General features: G+C 49.3%; 2 protein-coding genes across 2 annotated transcripts in view; both read left to right on the top strand.

Annotated features, from left to right (window-relative positions):
* LOC114358246 (probable phospholipid-transporting ATPase IA) overlaps positions 1-12452 on the top strand; it is a 28437-nt gene extending 15985 nt beyond the window's left edge. The window contains exons 11-14 of the mRNA XM_028312145.1: positions 9678-9836; positions 10462-10802; positions 11366-11524; positions 12316-12452. Coding sequence (XP_028167946.1) covers positions 9678-9836; positions 10462-10802; positions 11366-11402 — 537 coding nt within the window. The 3' untranslated portion in view covers positions 11403-11524; positions 12316-12452. The remainder of the gene's footprint in view (positions 1-9677; positions 9837-10461; positions 10803-11365; positions 11525-12315) is intronic.
* On the top strand, positions 924-8682 carry LOC114358247 (uncharacterized). Its single transcript, XM_028312146.1, has 2 exons — positions 924-3111; positions 8481-8682. The coding sequence occupies exon 1, from the start codon at positions 1132-1134 to the stop codon at positions 2863-2865; it is 1734 nt and encodes a 577-aa protein (XP_028167947.1). The 5' UTR covers positions 924-1131; the 3' UTR covers positions 2866-3111; positions 8481-8682.
* Positions 12453-14689: the final 2237 nt, after the last annotated feature.

Raw genomic sequence — 14689 nt, 5'->3', positions numbered from 1 at the left:
CTGTATTTTGAGACGCGTAAAGCTGTACCGCGGTGTCCATATTTTTTTCCCCGGCTTTATATACCTGGGCGGCTTTGACATCTGTGAACCTTTGACAACCATTGTGAACCATTGACAACCTGTGTCAAGCAATAAATTGTCACCTAAATATTGACGTCTTATTTATACCTAGATAAGAGTCCCTTAAGTGCGCCGAGAGTATCCGTGGTTTATTCATGGTCCTGTCGAGTCGGATATCATCAGGAAGCTGATGTCCATTGGGCACTGGTAACGGTGCAGGTGCCGCGATTACACTTCGTGCATTTTTGGAGGGGGGTGACGTCCTGGACAGTGGATCGCTGTCACAAACAGGACAGGTCAAGAAGCTGGGTCAGCTAGGAGCTGCTGACACTAGTTTGACAGTACTAGCTGTGGTGCTGTCAGGGCAACCAACTGGTTGAGGAACATCAGATGATGATGGTGGTGCTGCGCTGAAGTGGCGCCATCTGGTGGAGACACGATCGGAGCCCTACGGGATTCATGCTGGAGCCCTAAGGAGTTCGTGTTGGAGCCCTAAGCAGTTCGTGTCGGAGCCCGAAAGGAGTTCGGGTTCGGAGCCCGAAGGAGTTCGTGTTTGATGAAGAGTTCGCCGTCTATTGTGATAGTGTGTGAGTGAAACGGATACAACTTTTGACATTTTTATTTGAGAAGAAAGTTGAAGGATTTTGAACTTTATTTACACTGGTAGTTTAACTTAGAAATTTTAAATTGTTTACATTAACTTAGAAAAATTTTAGAATAATTATTTAGGACTTAGAATAGTTTTGAAAAAGCGGTTGCTACGGGGAACCTATGCCCGATTTCTGTCAGAGTTGTCAAAGACTTAGAATTTTTTTACGATTTTTGGAAGTTTGTTTACATCTCAATTTAACGGAATTTATGATGGAACGTTTAGAGAACTGTCAGTTTGACCTCGCGTCAAGAATAGAAAAGTCAAAAGTCAATTTCTTAAAAAGTTCTAAAGGTCGTTTGACCAAGGAGTATTTAGAGGGAAAGTTGGAACTACTTGAAGGTTTGTGGAATGAGTTTCTGTTGGGTCATAAGGAATTGTTGCGCACTACGGAACCTAAAGTATTGTCCAAGTCGACCTATATGCGAAGCGATACTTATGACAAAGCAGAAGATTGTTATATTGATTATAAATGTAAATTAAAAACGGGTTTATCTGAATACGTTATAATCACAAGTACTTCCAACACTGATTCTGACCAGCCCTCTTTACAGGCGCCTAATGTAAAACTACCAAAAGTAAATATTCCGATCTTCTCAGGAAAGTACTCGGAATGGAACACCTTTCGAGACTTATTCCAGTCTTTGATACACTCGAACAAGACTTTAGGAAATGCTCAAAAATTGCTGTATTTAAAGGGGTACTTACAAGGTGAAGCCGAGCAACTTTTATGTAACATTCCGATTACAGGCAGTAATTACGATTATTGCTGGGGTTTATTAGACGAGAGGTATAACAACAAGCGATACCTTTGTCATCATATTTTGAAGAGACTACTAAGCCAGAAAAATGTAACTTGTGAGTCGGCTAGTGGTTTGAAAGGTCTGATGGACATCACAAATGATTGTTTGTACGCTCTGTCTAATATTGGCATAGATACGAGTACCTGGGACGTGCTGGTAATTCATATAATAACTTTGAGGTTGGACCCTGAATCAAAAAGGCAATGGGAGCTTAGCATCGCGGATAATAACTCTACCGAGCTACCAACTTACGATCAGTTCGAACAGTTTCTTAAAAACCGTTACCGAGCCCTTGAGTTTTTGAGTTCAGAGTCCAAACCAATGCCTAATAAAACCTTGCCTGTTAGTCAAATTAAAGCAATGCACGTTACCACGTTAGTCTGTCCCTTTTGTAAGAAGGAGCACAAATTGAGCACGTGTAAGGGTTTTAGGGATACGTCTGTGGATTTACGTCGCGAATTCGTTGCTTCTCACAATGTTTGCTTTTGTTGTCTCGGAAACAATCACTCTGCCAAATTCTGCCACAGCAAATACAAGTGTCGCATATGCAAGAGGAAGCACCACACTCTGCTGCATCCTACGAACAAGATTGCTGCTCAGGAACCCCACAACGGGGAGGTTACTACGGCTGATACCAAGAAAGTTGGTGCTGTTATTTCCTGCACGTCTACAAGAAGCACTGTGGATTGTAGCCAGGTATTGCTAGCGACGGCACTTGTAGATACTGTTTCTAAATACGGCCAAACTTATACTATTCGTTCTCTGCTGGATCAAGGGTCCCAATACTCTTTTATTACAGAGGCCATGGTTGAATTATTGGGTTTGAAGAAGATACCAGCTAGAGGGCAAATAGTAGGAGTAGGTGGCACGAACGGGCTCACGACAAAGTCGATGGTAGAAATAAAAATAGCATCACGGGTCGATCCGAACTTTATTGTAACAGTAAAAGCTTACGTACTAGGATCCATCACTTCGCTTTTGTCTAACCAAAAGATAACAGCGGAGAAGTGGAAGGAGCTTGAGGACATTGTCCTTGCGGATCCGAGTTATTATACTTCTAACAGGGTGGATTTGTTGTTAGGGTCAGAAGTATATAGCCGGGTACTTCAAAACGGAGTCATCAAGGGACCGCTTGGTTCACCACTTGCTCAGTGTTCGTCATTGGGGTGGATTCTGTCTGGTGTCGTTAACACGCCGACGAAGCCCTCTGAAACAATAAATGTGATGCATTGTAGCGTGGAGGATAATCAGCTTCTAAAAAGATTTAGGGAGCTAGAAGATGACATTCCGTTGCCAAAGAAAGGAACGTGTTCAGAAAATAAAAAGACACGTTCGACGAAGTTCCCGATGTGAAGAATCCCTGGCAAACATCTAAAAAAAGAACGTATTCATTAGAACGAAGACTGAAGAACGGCGATCTGAAACAGAAATACACAGCGGTTACTAGTGAATATGTTGACATGAATTTGGATCACGGTGAGGATTCTCCAACGGCGGCTGAGAAGGTACTGTCAGACTTTCATGTGGACGATCTCATGATGGGTTGCGGAACTATCGATCAAGGGAGTCAACTTTACAGAGAAATGAATATGATGTTAGGTAAAGAAGAATGTGTGTTGCAAAATTTGACTACTAACAATGAAGATTTGGTAAAGACAATGAAAGAAGATGGTAAAGTAAGTCAACGGAAAGGAAACGAAGAAGGGCTGAAAAGGAAAACTAATAAAATAATAAAAAGTGGTGGTATTACCTGGAACCGAAGTGAAAATGNGAAGGACTTCCTCGACCTCTGCATCTCCTGCAAGGTCGTCGTCTGCTGCAGGGTCTCGCCCATACAGAAGGCCGAGGTCAGTAGTTGTGTCGCTGACGTCATCGACGGCAGACGCTCAAGTACGCCATGGGCTGCGACCTCAAGAAGGACTTCCTCGACCTCTGCATCTCCTGCAAGGTCGTCGTCTGCTGCAGGGTCTCGCCCATACAGAAGGCCGAGGTCAGTAGTTGTGTCGCTGACGTCATCGACGGCAGACGCTCAAGTACGCCATGGGCTGCGACCTCAAGAAGGACTTCCTCGACCTCTGCATCTCCTGCAAGGTCGTCGTCTGCTGCAGGGTCTCGCCCATACAGAAGGCCGAGGTCAGTAGTTGTGTCGCTGACGTCATCGACGGCAGACGCTCAAGTACGCCATGGGCTGCGACCTCAAGAAGGACTTCCTCGACCTCTGCATCTCCTGCAAGGTCGTCGTCTGCTGCAGGGTCTCGCCCATACAGAAGGCCGAGGTCAGTAGTTGTGTCGCTGACGTCATCGACGGCAGACGCTCAAGTACGCCATGGGCTGCGACCTCAAGAAGGACTTCCTCGACCTCTGCATCTCCTGCAAGGTCGTCGTCTGCTGCAGGGTCTCGCCCATACAGAAGGCCGAGGTCAGTAGTTGTGTCGCTGACGTCATCGACGGCAGACGCTCAAGTACGCCATGGGCTGCGACCTCAAGAAGGACTTCCTCGACCTCTGCATCTCCTGCAAGGTCGTCGTCTGCTGCAGGGTCTCGCCCATACAGAAGGCCGAGGTCAGTAGTTGTGTCGCTGACGTCATCGACGGCAGACGCTCAAGTACGCCATGGGCTGCGACCTCAAGAAGGACTTCCTCGACCTCTGCATCTCCTGCAAGGTCGTCGTCTGCTGCAGGGTCTCGCCCATACAGAAGGCCGAGGTCAGTAGTTGTGTCGCTGACGTCATCGACGGCAGACGCTCAAGTACGCCATGGGCTGCGACCTCAAGAAGGACTTCCTCGACCTCTGCATCTCCTGCAAGGTCGTCGTCTGCTGCAGGGTCTCGCCCATACAGAAGGCCGAGGTCAGTAGTTGTGTCGCTGACGTCATCGACGGCAGACGCTCAAGTACGCCATGGGCTGCGACCTCAAGAAGGACTTCCTCGACCTCTGCATCTCCTGCAAGGTCGTCGTCTGCTGCAGGGTCTCGCCCATACAGAAGGCCGAGGTCAGTAGTTGTGTCGCTGACGTCATCGACGGCAGACGCTCAAGTACGCCATGGGCTGCGACCTCAAGAAGGACTTCCTCGACCTCTGCATCTCCTGCAAGGTCGTCGTCTGCTGCAGGGTCTCGCCCATACAGAAGGCCGAGGTCAGTAGTTGTGTCGCTGACGTCATCGACGGCAGACGCTCAAGTACGCCATGGGCTGCGACCTCAAGAAGGACTTCCTCGACCTCTGCATCTCCTGCAAGGTCGTCGTCTGCTGCAGGGTCTCGCCCATACAGAAGGCCGAGGTCAGTAGTTGTGTCGCTGACGTCATCGACGGCAGACGCTCAAGTACGCCATGGGCTGCGACCTCAAGAAGGACTTCCTCGACCTCTGCATCTCCTGCAAGGTCGTCGTCTGCTGCAGGGTCTCGCCCATACAGAAGGCCGAGGTCAGTAGTTGTGTCGCTGACGTCATCGACGGCAGACGCTCAAGTACGCCATGGGCTGCGACCTCAAGAAGGACTTCCTCGACCTCTGCATCTCCTGCAAGGTCGTCGTCTGCTGCAGGGTCTCGCCCATACAGAAGGCCGAGGTCAGTAGTTGTGTCGCTGACGTCATCGACGGCAGACGCTCAAGTACGCCATGGGCTGCGACCTCAAGAAGGACTTCCTCGACCTCTGCATCTCCTGCAAGGTCGTCGTCTGCTGCAGGGTCTCGCCCATACAGAAGGCCGAGGTCAGTAGTTGTGTCGCTGACGTCATCGACGGCAGACGCTCAAGTACGCCATGGGCTGCGACCTCAAGAAGGACTTCCTCGACCTCTGCATCTCCTGCAAGGTCGTCGTCTGCTGCAGGGTCTCGCCCATACAGAAGGCCGAGGTCAGTAGTTGTGTCGCTGACGTCATCGACGGCAGACGCTCAAGTACGCCATGGGCTGCGACCTCAAGAAGGACTTCCTCGACCTCTGCATCTCCTGCAAGGTCGTCGTCTGCTGCAGGGTCTCGCCCATACAGAAGGCCGAGGTCAGTAGTTGTGTCGCTGACGTCATCGACGGCAGACGCTCAAGTACGCCATGGGCTGCGACCTCAAGAAGGACTTCCTCGACCTCTGCATCTCCTGCAAGGTCGTCGTCTGCTGCAGGGTCTCGCCCATACAGAAGGCCGAGGTCAGTAGTTGTGTCGCTGACGTCATCGACGGCAGACGCTCAAGTACGCCATGGGCTGCGACCTCAAGAAGGACTTCCTCGACCTCTGCATCTCCTGCAAGGTCGTCGTCTGCTGCAGGGTCTCGCCCATACAGAAGGCCGAGGTCAGTAGTTGTGTCGCTGACGTCATCGACGGCAGACGCTCAAGTACGCCATGGGCTGCGACCTCAAGAAGGACTTCCTCGACCTCTGCATCTCCTGCAAGGTCGTCGTCTGCTGCAGGGTCTCGCCCATACAGAAGGCCGAGGTCAGTAGTTGTGTCGCTGACGTCATCGACGGCAGACGCTCAAGTACGCCATGGGCTGCGACCTCAAGAAGGACTTCCTCGACCTCTGCATCTCCTGCAAGGTCGTCGTCTGCTGCAGGGTCTCGCCCATACAGAAGGCCGAGGTCAGTAGTTGTGTCGCTGACGTCATCGACGGCAGACGCTCAAGTACGCCATGGGCTGCGACCTCAAGAAGGACTTCCTCGACCTCTGCATCTCCTGCAAGGTCGTCGTCTGCTGCAGGGTCTCGCCCATACAGAAGGCCGAGGTCAGTAGTTGTGTCGCTGACGTCATCGACGGCAGACGCTCAAGTACGCCATGGGCTGCGACCTCAAGAAGGACTTCCTCGACCTCTGCATCTCCTGCAAGGTCGTCGTCTGCTGCAGGGTCTCGCCCATACAGAAGGCCGAGGTCAGTAGTTGTGTCGCTGACGTCATCGACGGCAGACGCTCAAGTACGCCATGGGCTGCGACCTCAAGAAGGACTTCCTCGACCTCTGCATCTCCTGCAAGGTCGTCGTCTGCTGCAGGGTCTCGCCCATACAGAAGGCCGAGGTCAGTAGTTGTGTCGCTGACGTCATCGACGGCAGACGCTCAAGTACGCCATGGGCTGCGACCTCAAGAAGGACTTCCTCGACCTCTGCATCTCCTGCAAGGTCGTCGTCTGCTGCAGGGTCTCGCCCATACAGAAGGCCGAGGTCAGTAGTTGTGTCGCTGACGTCATCGACGGCAGACGCTCAAGTACGCCATGGGCTGCGACCTCAAGAAGGACTTCCTCGACCTCTGCATCTCCTGCAAGGTCGTCGTCTGCTGCAGGGTCTCGCCCATACAGAAGGCCGAGGTCAGTAGTTGTGTCGCTGACGTCATCGACGGCAGACGCTCAAGTACGCCATGGGCTGCGACCTCAAGAAGGACTTCCTCGACCTCTGCATCTCCTGCAAGGTCGTCGTCTGCTGCAGGGTCTCGCCCATACAGAAGGCCGAGGTCAGTAGTTGTGTCGCTGACGTCATCGACGGCAGACGCTCAAGTACGCCATGGGCTGCGACCTCAAGAAGGACTTCCTCGACCTCTGCATCTCCTGCAAGGTCGTCGTCTGCTGCAGGGTCTCGCCCATACAGAAGGCCGAGGTCAGTAGTTGTGTCGCTGACGTCATCGACGGCAGACGCTCAAGTACGCCATGGGCTGCGACCTCAAGAAGGACTTCCTCGACCTCTGCATCTCCTGCAAGGTCGTCGTCTGCTGCAGGGTCTCGCCCATACAGAAGGCCGAGGTCAGTAGTTGTGTCGCTGACGTCATCGACGGCAGACGCTCAAGTACGCCATGGGCTGCGACCTCAAGAAGGACTTCCTCGACCTCTGCATCTCCTGCAAGGTCGTCGTCTGCTGCAGGGTCTCGCCCATACAGAAGGCCGAGGTCAGTAGTTGTGTCGCTGACGTCATCGACGGCAGACGCTCAAGTACGCCATGGGCTGCGACCTCAAGAAGGACTTCCTCGACCTCTGCATCTCCTGCAAGGTCGTCGTCTGCTGCAGGGTCTCGCCCATACAGAAGGCCGAGGTCAGTAGTTGTGTCGCTGACGTCATCGACGGCAGACGCTCAAGTACGCCATGGGCTGCGACCTCAAGAAGGACTTCCTCGACCTCTGCATCTCCTGCAAGGTCGTCGTCTGCTGCAGGGTCTCGCCCATACAGAAGGCCGAGGTCAGTAGTTGTGTCGCTGACGTCATCGACGGCAGACGCTCAAGTACGCCATGGGCTGCGACCTCAAGAAGGACTTCCTCGACCTCTGCATCTCCTGCAAGGTCGTCGTCTGCTGCAGGGTCTCGCCCATACAGAAGGCCGAGGTCAGTAGTTGTGTCGCTGACGTCATCGACGGCAGACGCTCAAGTACGCCATGGGCTGCGACCTCAAGAAGGACTTCCTCGACCTCTGCATCTCCTGCAAGGTCGTCGTCTGCTGCAGGGTCTCGCCCATACAGAAGGCCGAGGTCAGTAGTTGTGTCGCTGACGTCATCGACGGCAGACGCTCAAGTACGCCATGGGCTGCGACCTCAAGAAGGACTTCCTCGACCTCTGCATCTCCTGCAAGGTCGTCGTCTGCTGCAGGGTCTCGCCCATACAGAAGGCCGAGGTCAGTAGTTGTGTCGCTGACGTCATCGACGGCAGACGCTCAAGTACGCCATGGGCTGCGACCTCAAGAAGGACTTCCTCGACCTCTGCATCTCCTGCAAGGTCGTCGTCTGCTGCAGGGTCTCGCCCATACAGAAGGCCGAGGTCAGTAGTTGTGTCGCTGACGTCATCGACGGCAGACGCTCAAGTACGCCATGGGCTGCGACCTCAAGAAGGACTTCCTCGACCTCTGCATCTCCTGCAAGGTCGTCGTCTGCTGCAGGGTCTCGCCCATACAGAAGGCCGAGGTCAGTAGTTGTGTCGCTGACGTCATCGACGGCAGACGCTCAAGTACGCCATGGGCTGCGACCTCAAGAAGGACTTCCTCGACNTCAACTTTACAGAGAAATGAATATGATGTTAGGTAAAGAAGAATGTGTGTTGCAAAATTTGACTACTAACAATGAAGATTTGGTAAAGACAATGAAAGAAGATGGTAAAGTAAGTCAACGGAAAGGAAACGAAGAAGGGCTGAAAAGGAAAACTAATAAAATAATAAAAAGTGGTGGTATTACCTGGAACCGAAGTGAAAATGTATACCGCAACAAGGTCGACGTGCAGACCTACGAAGAAACTGAAACAAAAAGAAAAGTTAAATATAAAAGGATACGCTGCTGGAGAAACGCGACGGGTACTCAACAACAGTAGAGATACAGAAGGCTATAGTTGCATGCCAATCTGAGAACTTTAGTGATGATGTTGAAAGGTAAAACGAAAACTGATACTTACCCATCGTAGTTTTCTCCGGTTCTTGAAGCCTTTTCTTGCTAGGAACAGTAAGTTGATAGTTGGTTGGAGACTTGAAAACTCACAGCTTTAGGAACGTCGCGAAGGTGTAAAACAAAGGTGGACTATGCAAATTTCTCAACCTAACAGTTGATGATTTAGTTGTCATAAAGGAGGACAACTAGCTAGGGGTCTTGGCTCAGTGGCAGGGTGATTGTGGTCCATCCCGGTAACGACGATGATAGAGTTGTTAGTTTCAAGGTGTTAAGATTTGGTCTCCTTCCTAAGGCTAAATAATTTTAGTTTATTTAGTTTTAAGGTTTTAAGTTTATTGAAAGTGTTTTTATTATTTTACGGTACAATGGTTTTTATATGGTTTATTTTAATTTTATTGTTGATGTGTACCGTAACATGTTTCATGGTGGGCGATGCATTCGCATTAAGTTTCATTGGGTTTATTTCGATTTTCCTGTTGTTATGGACCTAGGACGGTCCTTGGTGGGCGATATGTATAAACCTTCCATGAAACTTGTTTGTGTTAGTGGCCAATAGATGTCACTGTATTTTGAGACGCGTAAAGCTGTACCGCGGTGTCCATATTTTTTTCCCCGGCTTTATATACCTGGGCGGCTTTGACATCTGTGAACCTTTGACAACCATTGTAAACCATTGACAACCTGTGTCAAGCAATAAATTGTCACCTAAATATTGACGTCTTATTTATACCTAGATAAGAGTCCCTTAAGTGCGCCGAGAGTATCCGTGGTTTATTCAACAGGACATATCCAGCTGTGGACTGCCAGTAATAATTCTGACCCTATATTCTTCCTCCCAGGACGGCGTGCCCGACACGATAGCGGCTTTACTAAAGGCCAATATGTACGTGTGGGTGCTGACGGGCGACAAGCAGGAGACGGCCATCAACATCGCCCACTCGGCGCGCCTCATACACTCCGCCATGCCGCTGCTAATACTCAACGAGGATAGTCTCGATGTGAGTACTTCATCATCATCATCATCATTTCAGCCACAGGACGTCCACTGCTGAACATAGGCCTCCCCCAATGCTTTCCATGTTGATCGATTGGTAGCGGCCTGCGTCCAGCGCTTCCCTGCTACCTTTACGATGTCGCCGGTCGGTTTAGTCGCTGCGTTTTCCGGTACGCGGCCTCAACCATGTGAGTACTTCACCATGAAGGAATAGAAAAAGCAGTCCATTGTCGGTAGATCACAGAAGCCTTCTTTTTACCTTCTCCAAGTAGTTCTTCTAACATACAAATTGTTATAAGTACCTACTACAAGACACAGAGGCGAACTGGTTAGAAAAAAGATTATATGAAGAGGAAATTACAACCCAAGAGTAGGTGACAACTGAAGTCAATCCTGAATATCCTTATGTCACATTTTAGAAGCTAGCTACCAAAGAAATCTCTCAAAAACTTGTAAAGTCCGGTCGCCGAGCAGATAGAATTTCGTCCAATGACCCCGACCGGACTTAGTCATATTCCTTTTTGTCCAAAAAGTTACAAATTACTGTGGAGATTTGTGTCTGGGTAACCTGACTCTCTGGTTAGGACTAGAACTTTAAAACTAATGATGAATTATCACATTCCTTCCAGGGCACCAGAGAGACGATATCCCGCCACGCGGCAGAGTTCGGGGACAACCTTCGCAAACAGAACGAGGTGGCGCTTATCATCGACGGCAAAACGCTCAAGTACGCCATGGGCTGCGACCTCAAGAAGGACTTCCTCGACCTCTGCATCTCCTGCAAGGTCGTCGTCTGCTGCAGGGTCTCGCCCATACAGAAGGCCGAGGTCAGTAGTTGTGTCGCTGACGTCATCGACGGCAGACGCTCAAGTACGCCATGGGCTGCGACCTCAAGAAGGACTTCCTCGACCTCTGCATCTCCTGCAAGGTCGTCGTCTGCTGCAGGGTCTCGCCCATACAGAAGGCCGAGGTCAGATTACCTAAAATTTCATAATTTGACGCTGGCTTTGGCGTGCCACTCCTTTCCTCGATATGTCCTACAAAATTTAAGGAAGACAAGCTTGACGACGATATTGTCACCTCTTTTGACCTCTCCGCCGTTTCCGGGTGCGTTTAGAGTTTAGATCCACCAGCAGCTCACGCATTCTGCTGCCTCCTTCTGCGACATCACGTCTTCGTAAAAGGAACTATACCTTCGTTTACATCTTAACGTTTGTTCCGGCGTTTCTTTTCAGCACTTGCCATAATATGTTTGTCTTGAAGCGTTGGTAGGGCCCAGAAGATAAGAAGACAATCATGTAAAGTGCCCCTTAAGGGTACCTTTTTTTTTACTATATTTATGTACAATTTAATGCTGTTGAAACATTGTTAAAAAAATAAAATAAAATAAAAATAAATATTTGTTTGACATTCATAAGTGCCACCAGCGGTCAAAATTGAATAAAATATTTTTGATTTGATTTGAACTTCCTAAATTCGGGCATTTATTTTGTCGTTATCAGGAAAACCGTTTACATCTCCATTCCTCTACAGGTCGTGGAGATGGTATCGACCGCTACGGGCGCGGTGACGCTGGCGATCGGCGACGGCGCCAACGACGTGGCCATGATCCAACGAGCGTCTGTCGGCGTCGGCATCTCTGGCGTCGAAGGCCTGCAGGCCGTCTGCGCCTCCGACTACAGCATCGCACAGGTATCATCGTCATTGCAACCACAAGACCGCCCCTAAAGATTTTAATGGGTAAAGTTTTACGGGTCGGACACTGGTGACCGGACACACTGTGTATCCATACTAGCGGCCACCCGCGACTTCGTAAGCGTGGATCCCGTTTGACCCTCTTTCGCACAGGTATCATCATCACCATCATCATCATTGCAATCACAGGATGTTCACTGCTGCTGTCTCTGCTGTCTCTCTCAATGCCTTCCACATCGCCCGGTTTGTAGCGGCCTACATCCAGCGCCTTCCTGCTACTTTTATGAGAACGCATAGACATGTATTTATTTCGGGAAACCAGCATCCACAAAACAGTTTTCACGGAGAAGAAAACCCAACCAGTGAAGGTCAAGTTAGTAGCTATAACTGTACCTAGCCTAAACGATGGTGACATTGCCATGAAGTGTTTTATCGCAACAGGATTTTTTGTAACATCGACTGTTTGATTGCGATTGCAGAGCGATGTGTTTATCTGAGGTGGAATTGTGTAAAGCAATCGTATCCATTTGACAGTTCATAACGTACGATTATTCTGTCAAACGCTTTGTTTAACTGACTTTATCGTACGTTATGAACTGTCAAATGATTACGATTGCTTTACACAATTCCACCTCAGATCTGGCTTTTAGTGTGTCATGGAACCACAGAAATGTGTTTCTAGCATTACCACCCTCTAATACGGCTATACAGGAATTGCAGCAGTGGGAACAAGAGGTGGGAATAGTCCCGTTTTACCCTCCAACATGATAATGTATTCCCTCCTTTAGTTCCGCTTCCTGCTGCGGCTGCTGCTGGTGCACGGCGCGTGGAACTACTCTCGCATCAGCAAGCTCATCCTGTACTCCTTCTACAAGAACATCTGCCTCTACGTCATCGAGCTCTGGTTCGCCATCTACTCCGCCTGGTGAGCAAGCAACATCTCTTTTGACAAAATTGTATTTTCCTTTTTACCTTAGTACAAATACGAATCGAGACACAATAGAAATCAGTTGTAACCCCGTGGTTTTACCCCGTAGTCGCATAATGCTTCAATCACACCAACGCCTCTGTGGTCTAGTGGTAAGACCACCTGCTTCAGACGCAGAGGTCCCGGGTTCGATTCCCAGTGGGGGCAGATTTTTCTGTTCGGTTTGGTTGGTGGTAGGACTTGTTCTAAGTCCGTCTGGCTAGCTACCACCATCTTACCTAAGTCTGTCGCCAGTTACAATGTTAACAGCATTGTTGTGTTCCGGCAGTTAGAGGTAAGATAGCCAGTTCCTCCGTGGTTGAGGATTCCGGGTGAAGCTCGCTTTCACCTTCGGCCTGATCGTCACTTACCATCAGGTAAGATACAGGCCAAGAGCTTCCTCGTTGTGGATAAAAAAAAACGCGTGCAGATCGCCGGCGCGATCATAGACCAATGACAGGTCGCGTGAACTGTCATGGGTCACGCGACCTGTCATTGGCCTATGATCACGCCGGCGATGGCGATCTGTACGCGTTGGTGTGGTTGAAGCTTAAGACCGTTCTTATGCGACCACTTAAGGTTCCAACTTCCACGAGATAATACGGGAATATTAGTTAGCCCCTCGTACTAAGCTGAATATGCTTGTGCACTCGTGACACACCACAATAGTAGAGCGATGGCGGGGTTCGAAACCTCATTCCTCGAATGTTGAGTCCGCCAGTCCGACCTCTTCATCGTTCGGCTATCGTGGCTAGTTTAAGTTGTAATATGCAGTTGACCTTTTTCTCCCCATGACTACGTTTCAATTATCCTTTTTCTCCCCTTGTATGCGTTTTAATTTATCCTTTTTCTCTCCATGTATGCGTTTCAATTGTCCTTTTTCTCCCCATGACTACGTTTCAATTATCCTTTTTCTCCCCATGTATGCGTTTCAATTGTCCTTTTTCTCCCCATGTATGCGTTTCAATTGTCCTTTTTCTCCCCATGTATGCGTTTCAATTGGCCTTTTTCTCCCCATGTATGCGTGTCAATTGTCCTTTTTCTCCCCATGTATGCGTTTCAATTGTCCTTTTTCTCTCCAGGTCGGGTCAGATCCTGTTCGAGCGCTGGACGATAGGGTTCTACAACGTGATCTTCACGGCGCTGCCGCCCTTCGCCATCGGGCTCTTCGACAAATTGTGTTCACCTGATATTATGCTAAGGGTAAGAGAGAGAATGATTAGTAGGTATACAAATTAATATTTCTGCTAACCACGTGGGCTCACCAGAAGTGTCGCATCTAGCTAGTCTAATGCGGGTAGCGAAGGATGGGTTATTTATAGAAATGTAGCTGCGGTAGCTCAATAACCAAGGATTTCTATAATAATTTTGCTATAGACGTCTCTCGTTGTTGAAAAGGCAAGCCTTATACCTAAACCGTTGTAAAGCCTGGTCCGTGAGCACGTAGAATTTTGTCCAATGACCCCAAGCTACCCATCCTTATCGCTCGCGCGTAATTATATTGCTGTCGCGACTGTGCGACGCGCGCCCGCAGTGAGTGTGCGAGCGCGACAGCAACATCATCATCATTATTCATCTTGCTTTACAAGAACTAACAGTACGTTAACAGTTTACGAAATGATTTATATAGGGAATCATAGATGGCGCTGCACACGTCCGTGCTGTGTGCACGAGTGCGACCATTTTCACTTTCTTTCAAACCAATGTACAATCAACACCTACTGCGTGTAACAATACAACTTTACCAAAAACCGGCTCCTGAGTTTTTCTTCTCAACAGTAGCGGTTAACCACGCTGATACAGTGACTGTGTATTGCTTGGACGACCACCGCCGCGTCACTGTTGTCACACAACGCAAAGCTTCACACACAACTACACGCACACAGCTCCTCGCGCTAAAATAATTTGAAGTACGTTATGAATATCTTTGAGATATTTTGGCGCGCGGAGTCTCTAGACGAGGTTACATAATACTAATCCAGGTTGTTATTTTTGCCCCCACCAGAATGGCATCACTGTAGGTAGAGTAAGGCCTTGGCATTCGCCAGTGGTGTCAACTGTTTAGTAAAGTCAAAAGTCAAAATTTCTTTATTTGTTTAGACTAATAAATAGTTCTTACAAATCGTTATTTGGCTTTTAAGGAGCCTCTACATGTGTCATAATCTTTTTACCCTACCATCGCTTCGAGACCAACA

Source organism: Ostrinia furnacalis, unplaced genomic scaffold (genome assembly GCF_004193835.3).
Source record: "Ostrinia furnacalis isolate ACB-3 unplaced genomic scaffold, ASM419383v2 OfSCF3812, whole genome shotgun sequence".
NCBI classification, from domain to species: domain Eukaryota; kingdom Metazoa; phylum Arthropoda; class Insecta; order Lepidoptera; family Crambidae; genus Ostrinia; species Ostrinia furnacalis.
This window is presented reverse-complemented; position numbering and strand designations above follow the sequence as displayed.

Bases quoted from the DNA above. Each gene is read 5' to 3' on its own strand.
- LOC114358247 (XM_028312146.1), top strand. From the start codon at position 1,132: ATGCGAAGCGATACTTATGACAAAGCAGAAGATTGTTATATTGATTAT.